Source organism: Heterocephalus glaber, unplaced genomic scaffold (assembly GCF_053883595.1).
Source record: "Heterocephalus glaber isolate CG9 unplaced genomic scaffold, H.glaber_assembly_v1.0 deba00001463, whole genome shotgun sequence".
Lineage (NCBI taxonomy): Eukaryota > Metazoa > Chordata > Mammalia > Rodentia > Bathyergidae > Heterocephalus > Heterocephalus glaber.
This window is the reverse complement of record NW_028258310.1, coordinates 17,540,935-17,562,758: the sequence shown is the minus strand read 5'-3', so window position 1 is coordinate 17,562,758 and position 21,824 is coordinate 17,540,935. Positions and strand designations below refer to the sequence as shown.

Sequence of the window (21,824 nt, the reverse complement as noted above, 5' to 3'; positions counted from 1 at the left end):
ATTTCATCTGAACTGCCCTATGAAGAAGGGGTTATTCTTACCCTTATCTTGCTATGCGGTCTTTGAGCTGCAAGATGAAAGCTGCACAATTATCTCATCTAGGCTTCCTCGACTTATAGATAAAGAAATGGAGTCCTGGAGAGGGCTAGTTCTTGGTATAGAGTCAGTCTTTACAGCATTGGGAATGAACTGCAGGACGCTGACTCTGTCCTGTATTTACTTAACCGCCCCATAGCCACCTCTCTGAAAGGTGGGAGTCGTCTTGTGTCCCGAGTAACTGAGGAATGCCTCCCTCCCATTTCACGAATATCACTTGGACCTTAGGGTTACTGCTGCAGAGGTCTTGGTACTATTTTCTCCATACAGAAACCACTTCCTTTCTTTTCTTTCCATTCTCTCTACTCTCTGACTCTGGCTGTCCTCTTGAACATGGAATGTGGAGGCTTGAGTGGTCAGAAAGTCAGAATGCCAGTGACTCAGGTTCTCCGGCTTCTTCTCGCCTCTGGCCAGCTGGACTGTGCTGACCCTAGGGTTCTCTGTTCTGGGGCTGCTGACAAGGCTGGTAGGAGTGGATTTATGCAGCATCAATGGGAGTCACAGCCCAGCTTAGTTTCTGGTTTCTATAAAGAAAAAGAGTTGCTTGCCTGTATCCCCAAATTTGAAAGAGTAAGGTTTCCTTAGGCTTTTTCATCTTTGCTTCTATATGTTTCATTGTTAGTGTGTGCAAGGAGTGGTTTAAGCAAAACAATTGATCATTCTCCCACTCTGTGAAGCTTTGAGTCTTGCTGTTGACCAAGTAAAGGTGGGAGGTTGGCAGGGCTTCAGATCCTGGCTTCTTGGCTTGGTGTTCTTCCCCTGAGCATGTACACCCATTCTCTTGCTCCAAAAGGCTCTACCTCGCCCCTTCATGTGTTTAGTAGATCTTAGCTCACACCTCTCCTTCTCAGTGAGGCCTTTCCTGAGTACTGTATCTAAAGGACCTCTGTGACCACACTCTATTTTCTTTGTAGCACTTGCAGCAGTCTGAAACTGTCCTACATATTTGTCTACTGGTTAATTGTGTTTCTCTTTCTACTAGAACATTCTTACCATGAGGGTAGGGACAGCTTCTGTCTCACATTTCCAGTGCCTATGTGGAGTCAAATACAGAGTGGGTGCTCATTGTAAATTTCTTAAATGAATAAAGAGATGTCCTTGAGCTTCCTTATCTTGCTTGAAAATTTTTTTTGCTCATGTAGGTCTTAGAATTGCACAGAAATGCCTCCTGTGAGCTCCATATGACTCAAAAGCAGGAGAGATGCACCAAGTTAGTGAATTTGAACCTGCTTATTAGATTGGTACCAGCTCTCTCCCAGCCGCCTTGCCTGCAGTCCCCACTAGCATGTGGAAGGAAAAGAGACTGCCTGTGGCAGTGCCTCAAGTGTGGTGGAGAATGTGGGCTTTGGAGGCAGATTAGCCTGAGCCCAAACCTCGGTTCTGTCACTTTCTGTGATATTTTATAAGTTACCCTCCCTGGATCTAAATTTTCTGATCTGTAAAATAGGGGATAAAAATAGAACCTCAGTGACTCAAGGACTTGAGGGATATCATTGCTTTTCATTTTAAAGGCAGTAATTTAGGCTAATAAAAATTTCCCAAAGGGAGAAAACAATTTTTCATTGTTCTGTTTCCTTAACTGAAGTATTTCCATTTAAGTTTACGCCCATCTAATCTTTGTCCATGGGTAGATACCCTGCATAGGCTGTTCCAAGTTTATGTCATGTTATTATAGTTTTCATTATATCGTGATCCACTGAACAATTTTCCATCTGACTAATTAGATGTACTGGATATCTTATGCTTTAATGATCACAAACCCTATTCTTGGGCAGTGATATTATTTCTACTCGTTTTGTTTTGTCTTGCTGTTATCAATGGTGTTGTCAATTTGTGAAGATATCATCTTACCGTGTTTTGAATTTTTCTGTAGCATAGAGACAGACCTATGTGTGGCATCAAGTGGTAGCTGGGTCTCTACAAGACAGAGTTCTGTTTGAATGCTGTTAGGCCTGGCTCTAGCTTTACTTTAGACTTGTGCCATTGAGGCTACAGGAGGCATTAGCGACATAAATAACCTACATAGCCTTATTTTCTCTGGCTTGACATCTGTGTGGATTAGAAACCAGGAATTTTGGTCTCACAATTGAAATTCTCTCTCTTTTTTTCTTTATTTCTTTATGTTACTGGTGGTCAGACCTGCGCCTCATTCATGCTAAAAGTAGCCACTCTACCACTGAGCTACATCTGCAGTCCCCATAATTGAAGTTCTTAGAAGGTAGAGTTCTGGCTTTGGTAGTATTAAATACTGGCATTGCCTTGTTTCTGGGATTGTACTGGTGCCTCTGTGCCAGATAGATGCTCTGATCTGCAGGGCCATGGCAGGGTAGTCGCATGGCTTAATGGGTGTAATGTGCAGAGTAGGAGCCATGCTGTCTGCTGCGCTTCTGTGCAGGGGGAACAATGAGTCTGTAAAGGGGAGCAGAAAGGTCTGGAGAGACTGAATTGCTTTATTCCTGCAGCCTCTTACTCTTCATTTTCTCTCTCTCTTTTTTTTTTTTTTTTGCCAGGAAGCCAAAAAGAAATATGACAAAGAGACTGAAAAGTATTGTGGCATCTTAGAAAAACACTTGAATTTGTCTTCTAAAAAGAAGGAATCTCAGCTTCAGGAGGTAAGAAATTTGCCATATATCCTGAACAAAATATGTCATTTTTACACAGTGCTGTGGTTGCTCTTTGCCAGAAAATCTTAGGTCTTTGCCAGAGACCTTGGAAACTAGGAGCTTGATCCTGATGCCTCCTCCTTTGTAACCTCCTATCCCACTCACCTTTGTGGCTCTGGATCATACTGCTGGCCAAGATGACTGCCTTCTGGTTGGGGAGCCCTCCTTGCTAGACTGGGACTCTTCACTTCAAGCTGAGATCTGTCTTCCTGTTTCTTTCACCCTTGCCCTTAATACTGCACTGTTTCCTTAACCCCTGACTTCCTGCCTTATGTCAGTGACTTACATTGTTAGCATCTGAAGCACTTTTTTCAACCTTCCTTAATGTTAATTTTTAAATATTATTTCAGTCCGGTATCTGACATTGGTTTTTTCCTGTCTTGTCTTTTCTTTTTTGTTCTAATAGTGTCTTACTGTCACATATATATATACATATATGAATGTTTTGGGTGTTTTTTTCCTTTTGTCTTTTGAGTTTTGGTAACCTTGTTTAAAGAAAATATTCATCAGCCTGTTCCTGGTTCCTCAGGATTTGGATGGGATGTTTTTAAAAGTAGTCTTTTGGAAGGAGAAGTCAGATTTGCAGCCATAGAGCTGTTATCGTTTTACTTAGTCTGCGGAGATTTGCATGGTGAGGAAGTTTTGTTTCTGGGAGACAGGGCAGTTTCCTAGCGGAACTCAAAATATGGTGTCATGAGTGTCATCTTATTTAATTTTCCACAGCTTGCTCTCCTTTTCTCATGATATGTCTCTAAAGAGAGGTGTTGGCTTTCAGACTACCCCTCATTCTTAAATTTCAATTCCTTTTGAGCCCATATCATGCCAGTACTTACAGTAAGTGAAAAGATGGAGGAAGATAACTCGCGAGATGTGGAGTCCATTTCCCTCCTAACCATGATTTCATATACATCTTCAGAGAAGAATGTGCTGTTCTCATAAATATTTGCTTTGAATGGGTATTTGAACCAATTCTTGGGTGCTGAGGTTGTAGCTCAGTGATACCGTGCTTGCCTAACCTGCACAAGGTCCTAGATTCCATCCCCAGCACCAGAAAACAAAAAGTACCAAAAAACCAGTCTTTGAGTAATGATAAGGACCCCAGCTCAACACAGAGACACAGGCACTAGATGCTGCCCAAGGACAGGTAGATTGCACTTGATAATTCTATAATTCCATTTAGGATCTGTCCCAATACTCGAACTTTTTTTTTTTTTTGGTACCGGGGATTGAGCTGGGGACCTTGTGCTTGTGAGGCAGGCGGCAGAACCACTGAGCTAAATCTCCAGCCCTAATACTCACACTTTTTAGTTTTCATTCTTCTAACATTAGATGGCATTTAGGGTTTGGGAACTCATATTTCAGGTAAATCTCTTTGGCTGTACGTGACAGTGGCCAAGTCTTGTAGCTCTGCAGCTTCTTCTTGGTTATACAGCACGTTTAGGATAACCGTGCACCATTAGTGCAGTTGTCCAGAGTGGAGCAGGTGGGTGGAAGTTCTAGCACCCACTGATACTGGAAGCCCACATTTATCCTGTAGGCATGGTGGTCCCCCTGGTAAGGGTGCTTCTCCTGCAGGTCCATTCTTTCCATGTCTTGGTATTACTGACTTTGGGATGAATCCAGTGCTTTCTTTAAGGTCATTCCAATGCCATCTCCCTCTGAATTATCACAATATAAGGATCTGAACCCTGGCCTACCAAAGAGGGTGCTTTCCTTCAAGACCCACCTGTCTTGTATTCACTGTGTGGCCTGGAGCAAGTTCCTTAGGCTCTCTGAGATTTCATTCCTTTATGTGTAAAGTACTCATAAAATATACATTCTGAGTAGTTCATGAATGAGAAGGCGAACCACAGCTACTGAACAAACACAGTTATTATCCTTGTGACAGGCCTGCTTCTGTCTATCCGCTATATCCATATTGGATGGCACTGTTACAGACTTTGCCATTGTATATCTCAGTGAATGTTTTTTATTATGTTCTTTTGTTACAGTCCTTTGTGTTCCTACCTTTTACCCATTCATGCTTTCTATGTACTTGGGTAGCAAGGATTGGGCTGCAGTCTTTTTTGCAAGTTCTGGTTTGTTGAGGTCCAGTTGTCAAGCATTGCCATTTTCCTGTGCTAATTTACAGGCAAGAAATGTCCAGTAACAGCAACAGCACATGGGTACTACTAACAACAATAGTAGCAAACATTTACTGAATGTACATTTATGCCTGATGTACTGTGTTAAGCACTTGCCATGGAATCTTCTTGAATCCTCACAACTACTCCATGAAGTATGGATGTCAGTATTACCTCAGTTTTACATCTGAGGAGACAGAGGCTCATAGTGGTAAATAGCCTGCCTGTAGCTAGCTAACCTTGGCACCTAGCTGTGGACCCCTTCTCCCTTCCAGGTTCTTCTTCTTTCAGCATGGGTCCTAAGCGCTAATCCCTTTCAGTCATGCAAATAGAAATGGAGAGAAGGGGGGACCTTGGTGATCATCTGGTGCAACTTCCTTGAATACATTCAAAGGATCTGAGTTCTTAGCAGAGGTGAAGTGATTTGCTTAAGATTTTCCAGCTATTTAGTAATGCTTTTCTTCACATTTATTTTAAAAATCAACTTTTAGGAACATTATTAAACACCTGGTACATCTTTGATAAAATCTACTACCTTTGATTATCCAGAATTGTTCCCTGATCACAGGACTCTGAATTGAATGCTTTTCAATTTGAGTCCCTCACTCATTCTGTGGAGGCGGAAATTACTGGGGCAGCAGTGTGGGATTACACTGCCACCTAGTGGATTAAAAATAATCTACAGTGACTAAGAAGTTTGTATCAAAACCAGTATTTGTAGGGGAAGGGGATGAAAAAGGAGTTAAGATGTGTTATGTACATCCAGCAGCTCCCCATGAGGAATGTAATCATTATGTACTGCAAATGTTTACTAATAAAAAACAAATATTGCTTCATAGAAAAGCAATATTGCTTCATTGTACCAGTACTCATCAGACACTTCTGTGAAAGTCTGGTCAGGCTCTGAGTGTTTTATGGGGAGTGAAAAGAAGGATCCACTGTCATGGAACTTACAGGTTTTGAGAAATACAGAATGATCAATGGGTCTGCTCAAGCTGGAAGATATATACTTTAAGTTACAGAGAAACAGTTGTGAGTTGGTGTATTGGTTTTCTGTCACTATAACAAAATGCTTGAGGCACAGTACTTTATAAAGTAAAGAGCTTTACTTAACTTACAGTTTTGGAGGCTGAAATTTCAAACCGCATAGCCCTAGCTCCAGTGAGACACTCTTCCGCCTACACCACATCGTGTGGGATGGCATCACAATGCCAAGAGCCACATGGTGAGACAGGAAGCCAGAAAGACCAGTGAGGGGCCAGTCTTGTTTTTCTAAAACAGGTTTCTCGAGAATTAACTAAGGCCTCCAGAAACTGCCTCCCTTCTAAAAGCAGTGCCCCCAGTGACCTGCCACTAGGCTATATCTTGTAAAGGTTCCACACCACCTTCAAATGCTGTCAAATTGAAGTCCAAATCCCCAGCACACAACCTTCTGGGACACACTCAAACCATATCCAGATCATAGGAAGTGGTCTGGCAAGCAGGTTAGCATCCTGGCTTTTGATTCCAGTTTAGAGAGGCTAAGGATGTGGTACATTCTGTGGCCAATAAGCAGGGATGCTGTCAAGAGAATCCCATCTCAGTTGGGATTTCTCTTTTGTTTTCCTTTGAAGATGCATTGAGTTATGCATTTCTTCTTAGTGCTGGGTCACTAAAGGGACATTCCTTTGATGCTGCCTGATAGCCACATGGAGAGAAATCTGTTTATTCTACTGAACATTTCCTACCATCCAGGTACTTTTCTGGGCACTGAGATAGAAAGGTGAAAAAATTAGAAAAGGTATCTGTTCTCACAGACTATATTTTAGTGGGCAGCAAAAAGAAAAGAAAGGAATAAATAAGAATTTCACACAGTGATAAGAAATAAATTGGGAGAGAAAATGCTTAATGAATGCTTCTCCGGAAAGCCCAATCTGAGCCTAGGAGGAATGACATGAGCTATGTTAGCTAGGCAGTCTTCTTCAAGCTGTGGGTGTGTAATCAAAATCAAAATTACTGGGTCATAACATAGAGTAGGCTAGATAAAATATGAAAGTGCATTATACTAATTAAAAATGTGTATTCATAGGGTCATTGTGAGACGTATACACCAAAATAAAAAAAAAAGTACATTTATTTAGGGGAAGAAGTTTTTAGGCAGAAAGAATGCTAGGTCAAAGCTTTTAGACCGTAAAGAGGTTAGAGAGTAGGAAGAGACCAGAATGCCAAGCACGGTGAGGGCCAGTTAGGCTGGGAGGAGGGGCTGGTGGGCTGGACAGACAGCACAGGGCTTCGCACACCATGGTGGAGGCTGGGGGAGGGCTTGAAGGGGCTGAGAGACCATCTGATTTAGATTCTAAGGGGGCATACTGGCTGCTGGGTGGAAATTGGGACAGGTAAGGAGACCGGTCAGGAGCCTGGTGGCTCAGGGAAAGTGTGCTGGTTTAGGGCAGGAACAGGGATTGCAGGCCACTGATGCTGAAGTGCCTGGTGACAGTAGCAACCAATGCCCCGTCTCCAGTTATTCTCATCCTTTAGCCCATTTTCTCTGAACTAGCTCCACCCAGAGCAAGGGCAGATATTATTATCTCCATCCTTCAGACAAGATCAGTGACTGGAACAGGTCACATCAGCTGGAAGATCCTGGGACTGGAACCCACACATAGATCAGTGCTCTGCTGCTGGAGTTGGTTCCTTGTTCTTTACCGGAACTTTCTGTGGCTTTCATCTTGCCTACGCTGCAAGAGACTTTTTGAAGATTTTCAGAATGATCCCCTCCCTCACTCAACAACCTCAGTCAGCAAGCCCACTGAGAAGCTGTGAGGTGTGTGGGATGATCAGAGGAAGATGTATTCACTGGTGTGGGGGGGAGGAGTTGAGCCCCAAGGACATCAAAGGCTGCTGGAACATACGGGGCATGACTGGCAGGAGCCCTGCTGGAAGATGTGTCAACCCGGTTGTCTAAGCAGCTAGACTTGGCAAAATGGGGTGCAGACCTTCTGAAACATTGCCTACAGATAAAATCTCCTTCAGAAAGTGCCTTCAGCTTCAGCCTTCTGTGTTATTCAGCAGTTACTCAGCAGACCATCTTCCTTGTGTGAATGTGTCATTTGCCCCGGGGGAAACTGGTAGCCTGAGAGACTTGAATGCATACTTTGGGGCTATTTCATAGTGTCTTGTATTTTACCAGAGCTTATAATTTTCTTTTTATTTACATAAATTTGACTGGGTTCTCACTTAGTTTTTTCTTCATTGTGCTGTAAGCCTCATGAAGAAGTCTCCTTTTGCTTGTGATAGTTAAGGAATGAATGATTATATAAGTTCTTAAATGTCACCATAGCATAACATTTGGGACAATGGAAAGGTCTATTCCAAGTTTGTTCTGCAGGAATCTTGACAAAGGAACAATAAGAGAAATAATCTTTTGGGGAGCTTTTTTTTTGGTCTCAGTAGAGTGTATTATAGAACTAGTTTTGACTAATTTCTAAGGAAAACAGTGTTTTGTTTCCAACTAGCAGCATAATTCACTTATATTTAAAAAAACCAACACATTCACTTTGGTGCTTTATTGTTGAAATGTGCTTTCAGTGAAACTGCTTTGAAAGAATGTGTGGACATAGCCACATTGCGGACAGACGGAGAGCTGTGAGTGAGGGCTGGGCATCTGTAGCAGAGCATCCTCACGGAGTTGTACTCAGTTTCAGCCCTGGATAGTAGATTGCAGATCTGTGCTTTAACTGTACCCACTCAGGGCCTGGGCACCACCTGCATAGAGGGAAGAGTGGGGGTCTGAGGGCGTGATAGTTACTCTCTTTGGATGAACTGCTCATTTGTCCTTGTCATTAACAAAGTACTTGGCACTCCTATGAAAATGTTCTGTTTTGGGGTCCTTGCCCTCTAACAGCTCATCTTACTCATGAGGAGGATGGGCTGTGGATGGCTGTGCAGGCTTGCTGCTTTTGTTTGTTTCAGACAAAGTTTCACTAAGTTACCCCAGGCTGGCCTTGAAATCTTGATCCTCCTGCCTCAGTTCCCCAAGTAGCTGGGATTTACAAGCATGTGCCACTGCACTCAATTTGCTTTTTTCCACTCTAAAAATCTGTCTGCCATGGAGGTGTGGGGAGGCAGTAGAGCTCTTAAGAGCGATCAAGGGTCTTGAGGGCAGATTCAGCTGGACAGAAATCCCAGCTCTGTTCTCTGATAGTTGTATGACCTTAGTCAACTCTCTTAATGTTTGTGTACCTCATTTTCCTCCTGCAAATTAGAGATAAAGATATCATTTCTTTTATAGGAATATAATGACTATATAATTAAAAATAATGAGAATTAAATAAAGTTATATTTATATATTTATATAGCTATGGACATAGTGCCTGCCATAAAATTAGTGTTGAGCTAATCATTGTAATTACTCTTATTACTGTGTCATGCTATTTGATTTGCTTGTAAAAATTGTCTCCAGAGATTTTTTTCTGCTTTCTCAGTGTTCTTGTTGGATAATCACCAGATTTTCCTCTTAAATCCCATCTTCTTTGTAGGCAGACAGCCAGGTAGACCTGGTCCGGCAGCACTTCTACGAAGTATCCCTGGAGTATGTCTTCAAGGTGCAAGAAGTGCAGGAGAGGAAGATGTTTGAGTTCGTGGAGCCTGTAAGTAGACGTGCAGGGTTTCATGATGTACTTTCTTTTTTTTTTTAATCAATTTTATTGATACATTTTGGGTATACAATATAATGACATTCATCATTGGAAATTTGTACCTTTACATAATCTCTCTTGGTTCTTATTTTTTCCCCATTCCCTTTCAACCCCTCCATCCCTCCCTATTTACAAAGATTTTGTTTCCATTTTTTCATTTTCTCATATTAATTCCATTCTTTTCTTTCCTTTCCCCTACCCCTCCCACTTCCCCTTCCCCTTTTCCCCTTTTCTTCCTATTTCACATTATATATTATACCTTTTAGTCCTTATTTACACTTTTAGCTTCTCACACTAGAGAAATTATTGGGTATTTACACATGTGTGTCCTATTTTACTTAAGAGTATCACCTCAGTGTGCATCCATTTAGCTATAAATGTCTCTAATTTCTTCTTTTTTATGGCTGAGTAGTACTCCATTTTATTAAAAAAACACATTTTCTTTATCCAGTCTCCAGTTGATGGGAATTTGGGCTGCTTCCAAGTTTTGCCTATTACAGATTGTGCCGCTATGAACATGGGTGCACATATATCACTGTGGTATGATTCTTTTAATTCTTTGGGGAAGATCCCCAGCAGGGGAATAGCTGGGTCAAATGGGACTTCCAGTCCTAGTTCTTTGAGGTATCTCCATACTGATTTCCACAGTGGTTGCACCAGTCTACACACCCACCAGCTGTGGAGCAGCATTCCTTTTTCCCCACAGCCCCACCAGCATTTGTTATTGGTTGATTTCTTGGTAGCAGCCATTCTTTCTGGGGTGAGGTGGAATATCAGTGTGGTTTTCATTTGCATCTTTCAAATGACCAGTGATGTTGAACATTTTTTCATATGTTTATTTGCTATTTCTACTTCTTTGTCTGAAAACTGTTCATTTCAGATGCCCATTTTTGGATTGGGTCTTTAAATTTGGGAGGTCTGATCTTTTTAAGTTCTTTGTAGATTTGAGATAGTAGAGTTTGTCTGAGCAACAGCAGGTGAGAATTTTTTCCCACATTGTGGGTTGTCTCTTCACACAGCTGGTGGTTTCTCTTGTTGTGCAGTTGCTTTTTAATAAGAAGAGATCCCACTTGTCCATTGTTTGTGCTAATTCACGAGCAACTAAGGTTTCGTTCATAAAATCTTTTCCTACACCAATGTCTTCAAGAGTTCTACCTAACCTGTTCTAACTGGTTCAGCGTTTCTGTTTTGCTATTTAGATCTTTAATCCATTTTGATTTTAGATTAGTGCTTGGTGAGAGATACAGGTCTCGTTTTAATCTTTGGCAAGTTGGAACCCAGTTTTTCCAGGACCATTTATTAAAGAGGCTATCTTTCCTCCTGTGAGGGTGTTTGGCTCCTTTTTTGAAGATGAGGTGGCTGAGTGTGTCTGGAGTTGTTTCAGCATCTTCTAATCTGTTCCATTGGTCCTCAGGTCTGTTTCTTTGGCAGTACCATGCTGTTTTTATCACAGTAGCTTTGTAGTACAGTTTCAAGTTGGGGGTTGTGATACCCCCTGCCATGTCTGTGTTACCTAGAATTGCTTTTGCTATTCTGGGTCTCTTCTTGTTCCAAATGAATTTTTGGATTGTTTTCTCAAGGTCCATGAAGTATGGTGCTGGGATTTCAGTTGGGATTGGATTGAATCTACATAGCAGTTTTGGAAGTATGGCCATTTTCACGATGTTGATCCTTCCTACCCATGAGCAAGGGATGTCTGTCCATTTTCTGATATCGTCTTAATCTCTCTTTTCAGAGTGCTATAGTTTTTAGAGAAGAGGTCTTTGATTTCTTTTGTTAGGTTTATTCCTAGGTATTTCAGTTTTTTGGATGCTATTGTGAAAGGAATTGATTGCCCTATTTCTCTCTCAGTGCATCTGTTGTTCGTGTAGAGGAAAACTATTGATTTTTGTGTGTTGACCTTGTAACCAGCTACTTGACTGAATTTTGTTATTAAGTCTAGAAGACTTTTGGTGGAGTTCTTGGGGTCTTCTATGTAAAGTATCATGTCATATGCAAATAATGATAGTTTGACTTCTTCATTTCCTATCTTTTTATTCCTTTTATTTCTTTCTCTTGCCTAATTGCTGTGGCTAATGTTTCCAAAACTATATTGAACAAGAATGGTGATAGTGGGCATCTTTGTCTTATGCCTGATTTTAATGTGAAGGATTTCAGTTTTTGACCATTTAGTATAATATTGGCTGTTGGTTTTTCATAGATGGCTTTTACAAGATTGAGGTAGAGACCATCTATTCCAATTTTTTTAGGGTTTTTATCATAAATGCATGTTGGATTTTTTCAAATGCTTTTTCTGCATCTGTTGAGATGATCATATGGTTTTCATCCTTGGGTCTATTGATATAGTATAGTACATTTATTGATTTGTGTACGTTGAACCATTCATCCCTGCATCCCTGGGATGATTCCCACTTTGTCAGGGTGTATGATCTCTGTAATGATCTTCTGCATTCTATTTGCCAGTATCTTATTGAGGATTTTTGCATCTATGTTCATTAGTGAGATTGGCTTAGAGTTCTCTTTTTTGGTTAGGTCTTTCTCTACTTTGGGAATCAAGGTGATGCTTGCTTCCAGGAATGAATTTGGAAGTATTGCTTCCCTTTCAATTTCATTGAAGGGTTTAAACAGTAGTGGCAGTAGTTCCTTTCTAAATGTCTTGTAGAACTCAGCGACGAAGCCATCAGGACCTGGGCTTTTCTTAGTTGGTAAGTTTTTAATTACATTTTCAATTTCATTGATTGATATTGGGTTGTTTAGAATTTTTAGGTCTTCTTGTTCAGCTTTGGTAATTCATATGTATCTAGGAATCTGTCCATTTCTTCTGTGTTTTCCTTCTTATTGGCGCGTAGGTTCTTGAAGTAGATACTGATGATCCTCTGGATTTCTGCTTGGTCCATTGTAATTTCATCCTTTTCATTCCTGATTGCATGGATCTGGGCCTTTTCTTTCCTTTTTCTGATCAGGTTGGCTAAGGGTTTGTCAATTTGGTTTATTCTTTTGAAGAACCAACTCTTGGCTTCATTGATTTTTTTGTATCATTCTCTTAGTCTCCATTGAATTGATTTCTCCTCTGACCTTTATAACTTCCTCCCTTGTATGAGCTTTGGGTTTGTCCTGCTCTTCTTTTTCTAGAAGGTTGAGATTCAGTATCAGGTTGTTTAATTGGACTCACTCTGTTTTCCTAATATAAGTATTCAGTGCAATGAATTTCCCTCTTAAGACTCCTTTCATTGTGTCCCATAGATTCCAATGTGTTGTATTATCATTGTCATTTAATTGAAGGAACTGTCTGATTTCTTCTTTAATTTCCTCTGTGACCCATTGGTTATTCAGAAGTGTGTTGTTCAATTTCCATGTGTTTCTGAAATTCTTGTGGTTTCTTTTGCTATTGATCTCCAATTTCATTGCGCTATGGTCTGATAATATACAGGGCATAACTTCAATTCCTTTGCAGTTACTTAAACATGTTGTATGAGTGAGTATGTGGTCTAATTTGGAGAACGACCAATGTGTAGCTGAAAAGAATGTGTATTCTGATTTTGTGGGGTGCAACACTGTAAACATGTAAGTTCATTTGTTCAAGAGTTTGATTGAGTTCTAGTATTTCGTTGCTTATTTTTTGTCTAGTTGATCTATCTATTTGTGACAGAGTGGTATTAAGGTCCCTCACTACTACTGTATTAGTGCTTATTTGATTTTTCATGTCTGTTAGTATTTGCTTTATATAGTTTGGCGCACTAGTGTTTAGTTCATATATATTTAAGATTGTCATCTCTTCCTCTTGGATTGTTCCCTTTACAAGGATGTAGTGTCTTTCCTTGTCTCTTTTAATCAGCGTTGGTTTGAAATCCACTTGATCTGCAAAGAGGATAGCTACTCTTGCCTTTTTTCGGGTTCCTGTCACATGGAATATTGTTTTGCACCCTTTAACTTTCAGTCTATGAGTTTCTTTTTGAATTAAGTGTGTTTCATGTATGCAGCATATCGTTGGATCTTGCTTCTTGACCCATTCTGCCAGTCTATTTCTTTTGATTGGTGAATTAAGACCATTAACATTGATGGTTATAACTGATATGTATTGACTTATCATTGTCACGACTTTTTCTTTTTGTTGGATTCTCCCCCTTTGCATTTAATTTCTTGTTGTGCCTGATGGATTCATTTTGCTCGGTTTCCTGGGGTTGTGATCTTTACTGTCTTTTCCTTGGATATTGTCTATAATTATTTGGAGTGCTGGTTTGGTATTCATGAAGTTCCTCAGGTGCTCTTTGTCATGAAAGTATCTTATTTCTCCATCAATTTTGAAAGATAATTTTGCAGGGTACACCAGTCTGGGTTGGAGGCTGTTTTCCTTTAGGGCTTGAAATATTTCACTCCAAGCTTTTCTTGCCTTGAGGGTTTGCATTGAGAAGTCTGCTGTGATTCTGATGAGGTTTTCTTTATATGTGATTTTCTTTTCTCTAACTGCTTGTAGAATTTTGTTCTTCTGTTGGGTTTCTGGAACCTTAACTATTATATGCCTATGTGTTGATTTTTTTTTTTTTTTTTTTTTTTTTTTTTTTTTTTTGTACCTGGGATCGAACTCAGGATCTTGTGCTTGTGAGGCAGGTGACAGAACCACTGAGCTAAATGCCCGGCCCCTATGTGTAGATTTTTTGATCAGGGCTATTTGGAGTCCTATATGCCTCACTTACCCGTATGTCAAGTTCTTTTCCCCTGCTTGGGAAGTTTTCTGCCATCACTTCTGTGAACAGTTTTTTTTTTTTATGTCATCTGCACCCTCTCCCGTTTCTTTTTTGACTGATCAGTCTTCTGTTATTCTTCTTTGAATTCCCTCGCAGCTGCTGGATTGATATCTCATGTTCCCTTACTATTTTAAAGAAATTTTTCTTTTCCTGATCACTAATTGCAATCCTATCTTCTATATCTGAAATTCTGTCCTTGCTTTGGCTCATTCTGCTGTGTAAACTTTCAGTGGAGTTTTTAATCTCCTGGAAATCTGTTTGCATGTGTTTTATGGATTCTATTTGTTTCCTATGTTCAGATTCCATCATGTTCTTCAACTCCTCTATTTTTTTATCTGTGTCCTCTCTAGATTTATTAATCATGTCTTATACTATGTCTTGCACTATGGGTACAATCTGCTATTATCTGAGAAATTATTTCTGATTTCATTTTTTCCAGATCTCCTTTTGTTGCCAGTTCAGGAAGTCCAGATGGTTGAATATCAGATTGTTCCACCATGTTTCCCTTTGTGGTTGCTGTAGATGATCTGGAAGTCTGGTTTTGAGACTTGTTTCCATGTCTTCTCCTTTCAAGGGGAGTAGGGCAGTGGTTGCTGCTGGTGCCCACGCAGCTCCCCTCCTTAGTGCTGGGGGCAGCCCTGCTCACTGGTGCTGGGGGCATTGGTAAGTCAGCCCAGAAGACTTACCTTCTCAGTACTGTGGGCAGCTCTTAATGATGTACTTCCATTTCAGCCACCTCGCAGGTTACAAGGTGGTCTTCATTGTTGATGAGAAGATTGACCAACCTTGGTGCTATGTCTTTTGCTAAGAGTGGTGCTTTGTCAGTCTGGGTCTTCTGAACTCTTCCTGGCAGCTCTTCCCATACAAGCTCAGTGAAGCAGGTGGAGTGGTCAGCAATACGTAGTCCCTTCCTGTGACAACCTGAGATTGTGCTATTTGGTCTTCAGTTGGAAGAAGTGTAGTGAGAATCCAGAAGGGGTCCATTATTTTGCTATATCATAGTGACTAAAACTTAACTTATCTCCTTTCTCTCACCTTCCTTCATGTAGTCCAACTATAGTAGTAACCCAAGGAAATGGCAGAATGTACGTATTACCCTTTCTATTTTTACTCCTGGCTTTAGAGCCCTTCCAGTAGTCTATTCAGTAGTAGTACGTGCCATATAAACAGTTTCTCATGTTGACTTTTTTATAACCAGAGCAGCTTATAAATTCTATTGAGTGTATTATGATGGAATTTGGACTGGAGTAGAGAGTCCCAGTGGGCATGAAAGATTACATTGTGGAACAAGTCTGACTTTAGTTTAGCTCACGCCACTGTGGTTGTGGTTTCATTCAGACATGGTGCTGCTCCATCCTATTGTTGCGCTGGTGTACATAACCATGGCAAGAGGACTTCATGGAGGATAAAATAGGTAAAACCCTTGAAGACACAGGCATAGGTAAATACTTTCTAAACAGAACAAGAAATAATTGCACAACAAATAACATCAAGAGTCAACAAATAGGATTATGTCAAATTTAAATGCTCCTGGACAGCAAAGGAAACAATCAACAGCATGAAGAAACAACCTACAGAATAGGAAAAAATTTTTGCTAGCTACTCTTTGGACAGAGGACTAATATCTGGAATATATAAAGAACTCATAAAAACTAGAAAGAGCCAATCAAAGATGGGCAACTAAAATGAATAGACACTTCTCAGAAGAAGTATGAATGGCCAATAAATACATGAAAAAATGTTCAACATCTCTGGCCATCAGAGAAATGCAAATTAAACACTGAGATTGTGTCTGGCTCCAGAAAGAATGACTGTCAAGAATCAAACAATAACAAATGCTGGTGAGGCTGCAGGGAAAAAGGAACCCTCCACATTGTTGGTGGGAGTGTAAACTAGTACAATCACATGGAAATTACTCAAAAAACTAAAGCTAGACATTCCGTTTGATGCAGCTATTTCCATTCTAGGTATCTTCCTGGACGAGTTAAAGATATCATATTACAGTGATGTCTGCATACTCATGCTTAGAGCGGCACGGTTCATAATAGCTAAATCTTGGAAACAGTCAATATACTCATCAACAGAAGAATGGATAAAGAAGGTGCTATTTATACACAATGGTGTACAACTGTTATAAAGAAGGATAAACTAGAGTCATTCATATGAAAATGGATGCATCTTGAAACAATTTTAAGTGAAATAAATCAGACACTTAAGTATCACTTAACATCTCTTGTAGGAGAAGCCCAAGGTATAATAATTTAAAGGGCTAAAGAAAAGATAGACAATAGGAAACAGGGAAATAGATCTTTGGTAAATAGAAAGAGACCCTTGAGATGGAACAAAAAGAATTAAGATACATTATGTACATGTACCTACTTTTCACATTGAATGCAGTCAATATGTACTACAAACATGTACTACTAAAAAAAAGTAGACTTCATGGAAACACCGCACTAACAAATGGGGCTCAGTGTAGAATTGTTGTAGACCTTTGATTTTTCAGCCCACGTGTAGCCTCTGATTTAGACTCAAGCCTGGGGTCTGTGTGTAAATAAGTTTCTAATCTACCTAGATTTAAGAAAGGGCATTTTTCTTAAGCAAAAACAAGAAAAAAAACTAGAATCTGAAAGAAAATGATTTTTTTTTAAAAAGTAAAGTGTGTTTTGTGTGTCATTTCTAATTTATAAATGTATGGAAGCCTTTTTAGTCACGTAAACTTACTGGTAGTTTCATCAAGACTCCAGTGAGCTTTGGAATCTTTGTATCTTTTACTGTGCTGGAGGCGTGGTCCCTGGATTCCACTCCCAGCACCTCATTTGGCAATTCTTTAAATTTCTTAGTTACCTCCATTTTAACGTCTGAACAGTGCACATCCTAGAGCCAACTTCCTGTGCAGTGGTGGTCTTGTTCAAAGTTACAGGTTAAAGTCCCCATCCTCTGTTCTGTGAGACCTGTTAGGATGGAGCAAGAGTGTCTGAGGAAGCAGTTATTGATTTTCCTGCATGGGACCCTGACTTACTTTTCTTACCCTACTTTTCTCTCATTGCTGAGACAAAACACTGGACACCCAAAACTAAAGGGGAAAAGGTTTATTTGGCTTACAGTTTGTAGAGGTTTTAGTCCATGATTGGCTGGCTCCCAGGAAGGGTGATAGAGGCAACAGTTCACTGTGGCAGAAGACAGCAAAAGCGGCCTTCCTGCCCTTTTTATCTTATGTAAACTGTGTAGGCTGGGTAGCACTCACACCCTTAATTCTAAGGCCCTTGGGCCTAGCACTGCACTGTGAATCAATCACACACTCTGTATTCAGCAACCTCGGAAATAGCCCCACCTCATTTGCATGAGGCTTTGGAGGAACATCTAGACACAAGCCCTAACAGACCCAGAGGTGTTAAAGCTAGTTCTCTTTTTTTTTTTTTACCCAGCTCTGGGGATTAAACCTCGGGCCTTTGCACTGAGCTACATCCCCATCCATTTTTATTTTTGAGACAGAGTTAAGTTGTTAAGTTGTTCAGGCTAGGTGCTTGTACTTGTGATCCTTCTGCCTCAGCCTCTCAAAGTGCTCAATTGCAAAAATGTACCGTTATGCCTAGCTAAAGCCAGACTTTCAGTCAGTTTGCTGATGAGTCATTTCCTATGCTCAGGGCAGCATTCAAATGTTGTCACACCGAATTAGCCTTTCGATTATTTTTATTTGCTTTTACTGCAATTTCTAAACAAAAATGACAGTGTAATTTTAACAATCTTTATGTATCTATTAATCAATATTATTCTGTAATTCCTTGGTATTTATTCTCCTTGGCCCATCTGACAGGGGCAAGTTTTTTCTTTCTGTGGTACCGGGGATCAAACTCTGGACCTTTTGCTTTTGAGGCAGGCAGTGGATCCACTGAGCTAAATCCCTGGCCCTTGGGGCAGGTTTTTTCTTATTGACTTTGATCTCCCAGTAAGTGTAGTGAATCAGGTACTGTGTCTGTTAGCTTTTGCTGAGTGACAGCCACACAGCCTCACACAGAACCGACGTTTATTTTTCACTCATCTATGACCTTTAGCAGAGCTAAGCTCGGGTTGGTTGGATGGCTTTGCTCATCTGACTGGGTTCCCCCCCACCCCTCTGCTTCCTTTATTTTTTTTTTTTGAAAGATAACTGCAAAGGTTTATCATTCCATTTCCTGGCATTATTTTGTGGTATGTTATAGTCTCAGGGAGTTCAGGGATTTTTCATTTTAAGAATCCATAGCATCATAGTTAAGGACTCTGCCTGATTTTAAAACCCAGCTTGCCATTTACTAGCTGTGTGTTCTTGGGCAAGTCATTTCCCTGAACTTTTCTTTCCTCTTTCACAAATGGGAATAATAGTACCACTTATCTTACAAAGATGCTATGGAGATTAGCTGAGTTGGTCCATGTAAAATTCTTAAAATAGACCCTGATTAGCACACAATTAAAATTTGGCAACCTCCAGGTGGTTCTGCTGCACAGTACAGTTTGAGCTACTGGTCTGGATTATATACAGAAAATGTGAAATAACCATTGTCAGGTTAAAGGGCCGAAAACCAAGACCAGACCAGGCCACAACAAGCCTTTATTAGGGGAATAGATCTGCCGGACTGTCTCTGAACAAAGGAGAGACAAAAGCAATATGGCCGAGGCAGGGAGTCTTTTATAGAGACTGGGGTGGGGTTTGTAGGGGCTGAGGCGGGGTTGAGTGAGGTAGTGACTAGGGAATGGAGGAGCCGGTGATGGTGATGTCACTAGGTGGTAGGAAGTGAGCAAGTATTAGGTTACTTTCTAGGCGGGAACAGGGGCATGCTGGGAAGAAGGGTTTATTCTTTGGTGGGAGCAACCATCTTGGCATGATGTCACACAGGAGAGGGGGCAAGGCATGCTAGGAAGAGGGCAGCTACTGTACATAATAGCTGCTGAGGTAGTGGGAGACCTATCAACCATTGATGATCTTAGTTGAAACTGTTGTACTATGCTAAGTGCTTTTGCTACATTGTGTTATTCAGTCCTCATAACATCTCTGAGGGTAGGTGCTGTCCTTATCCTTATTTTCAGATAAAGAAATTGAAACATTTACAGATCTGACCCCTTCAGGTGGTATCAAGTAAACAGCAGAACTAGGTTGATCTGGCTCTTGATCTTAGTGAAGCAGCATTTGATTGCTTACAGGTGGAAAGGAAATCAGCAAATCTATTGAACTAAATTTCTGGGGCACACAGGTATTGGCTGCAGTCAAAAGGAATCTTCTAGACTTTCAAATAACCCCTGTACACAGTGATCATGTTCATTTTTTTTCTTAGAAAGTAAGTGCAAGCAGTGTTCTGGGAACATGGATAGCAGATCAGACACACTGACTTCCTGAAGCTGAAGCCATGCTCCTCTCCGTTCCCCCGAGTTTTCATAACTGAAGATTGGTTAATGCTGTGGGAACTCATTCCCCATGTTCATCAGGCACCACATCCTTTGAGTTCACTTCCTCAGTATTTCTTAGGGCCATATCCTCCTGTCCCTCCACACTCTTCCATCCTATTGCAGATTTTCATTCTTTCCTTGTTTTTTGCATCCTGTCCTGGCCCCCTTCGTTCCCTATTTGAGCTGGACCCCAGTGCATTTGATGATATCTCTATTTTGCAGAACAGCTCCTGACTGTACTCCCATGCTGGAATTAACTGTTATCCCTCCTGTGCACTAATAGATCCTGCTGATATTCTCCTGTTAAAGATGAGTTAAGTGGAGTTTTGTGGCTCAACCAGCTCAGCTTCTCATCACTCTCTACTGGCTGTCCTCTTTGTTGAATGAATGGTGATCCCTAGAGCCTATGAGTTTGCTGTGGCCGCTGAAACAAAGTAGTACCACAAACAAGGTGGTTTAATCTGATGGAAATCTATTGCCTTGTAGTTCTAGGGATTGAAGTCTGAGGTTGAGGTGTTGGCAGGACTATGCTTTCTATGAAGTCTGTAAGGAAAGAATCATTTCTGTTCCACGCTTCAGGTAGCTTGCCCACAATGTTTTTTTGGTTTATAAGTGCATCTTTCCAACCCTCCATCTTTACCTAAATATCTTCCTTCTGTGCATGTTTGTGTTTGTATCTAAATTCTCATGTTTATAGGATACCAACCATGTTATTCTTATAGAAGTATTAGTGCCCACCCTAATGACCTTATTTTAACTTGGTTACCTCTGTAAAGACCCTGTTTCAAAATTGAGCCACATCCTAAGGCACTGGGGATTAGGACTTGGACATATCTTTTTTATAGGGCACAGTTCTGCACATAACAATGATTCTGTTCTATGAATGTTGACACTTGAGTTTATCAGGTAGTTTGGAATGATGCAGCTGGCACTAATTCCAGCAGTTCCATTTTTGCTTTAAAAAAATATATGTATATAGTTGTCAGCCAGCTAATAGGTTTTGCTTGTAGTTAATCATGGGAAGAGGGCAGAGATTGGTGAGGAAGTCCTTTCCTTTGTGATTTTTGTGGTAGCTCAGTGGATGAGCTGACCCCTCTCACTGGATAATCACATGGGGCTACAGCAAGCTCTTCCTCTTTGTGTTTGAGTAGAAGCATTTCTTTGAAGCAGATGGATCCTTCCACCTCTGAAGTCCTTCTGTGGGTCTCACCCTGCCCCCTAAGGAGTGGACTTTCACTTCCCATTGGGTCATAGGTTCAAGGGTTCATGCACTATGTGGGAGGAGGATGGAGGAAGGCGGGGAGGGGAGAATGGATGCTATGAGAGGAGAAAGTAGGCCAAAAATAACACTTATTTAAGGGATTGTTTTCTGTAGAGAAATGGACAATGAAGGCACAGAACCAAAGTAAAAATCAAAATAAATATTAGTCACCGCCTGCCTCTGGAGCACTTGTGTCTATGCCCAGGAGGCATTTTAGTGAGCTATTTGGAAGGAAGAGAAGAGAAGAGAATTCTAAGAGAAGGAAAATCAGAGTTAATAGGAGGAATAACCTTAGAATTTATTTAGCTGTTTATCTTCTGCATTATTCTCATGCAGAGGAGTGGCCCAGTGCTTTGGAAAGTCATGGCATACAGCATTTACAGTCTGCAGGGAGGTCACAGATGAGAAGAAGGAAAGAATGATTTTCATCGTGAATTCTGGAATTAGGTTTGGTAGGAGAGCCCCTTCTCCTCTACTACTGGAGCCTCCTGGAGGGAAAGGTATAGGCCCTACTCTCAGAAAAGTATTTCATTTAGAATAGTCCAAAGGGTGTGATCATCTTTGAAAAAAAATTTGTTATTAAGCTTTGGCAGCTGTATGTTGATTTATGTCAGGGATGTATATGATGCCACTAGGTGGTTTTAAGCCAGAGAATCCAGCAGTGCCTGCTCACCCACCTCCTATGAGAATCTAAGGGAATAGAATGTGCTGGGGACAGTGGCAGAGGTAAGGTACCATATTGTTGTAATTGGGTTTTGCTGGACTTCCCAGTACACAGCTCTTTAATAAACGGGGCTGGCCATGTAACTTACCTTGAAGGCAGAGTCCCGTCTGGGTTG

General features: G+C 40.8%; 1 protein-coding gene across 6 annotated transcripts in view; it reads left to right on the top strand.

The window, feature by feature from the left end:
* The window catches only part of Arhgap26 (Rho GTPase activating protein 26), a 466,045-nt gene that overhangs the window by 119,661 nt on the left and 324,560 nt on the right, over window positions 1-21,824 (top strand). For all 6 annotated transcript variants that reach the window (XR_002398131.2, XM_004854324.4, XM_021266145.2 and 3 more), the window contains exons 5-6: window positions 2,607-2,708; window positions 9,400-9,510. Coding sequence is in view for 5 of the 6 variants with exons in the window: in XM_004854324.4 (XP_004854381.1) it covers window positions 2,607-2,708; window positions 9,400-9,510 (213 nt within the window). In the remaining variant the exon portion in view is untranslated. The remainder of the gene's footprint in view (window positions 1-2,606; window positions 2,709-9,399; window positions 9,511-21,824) is intronic.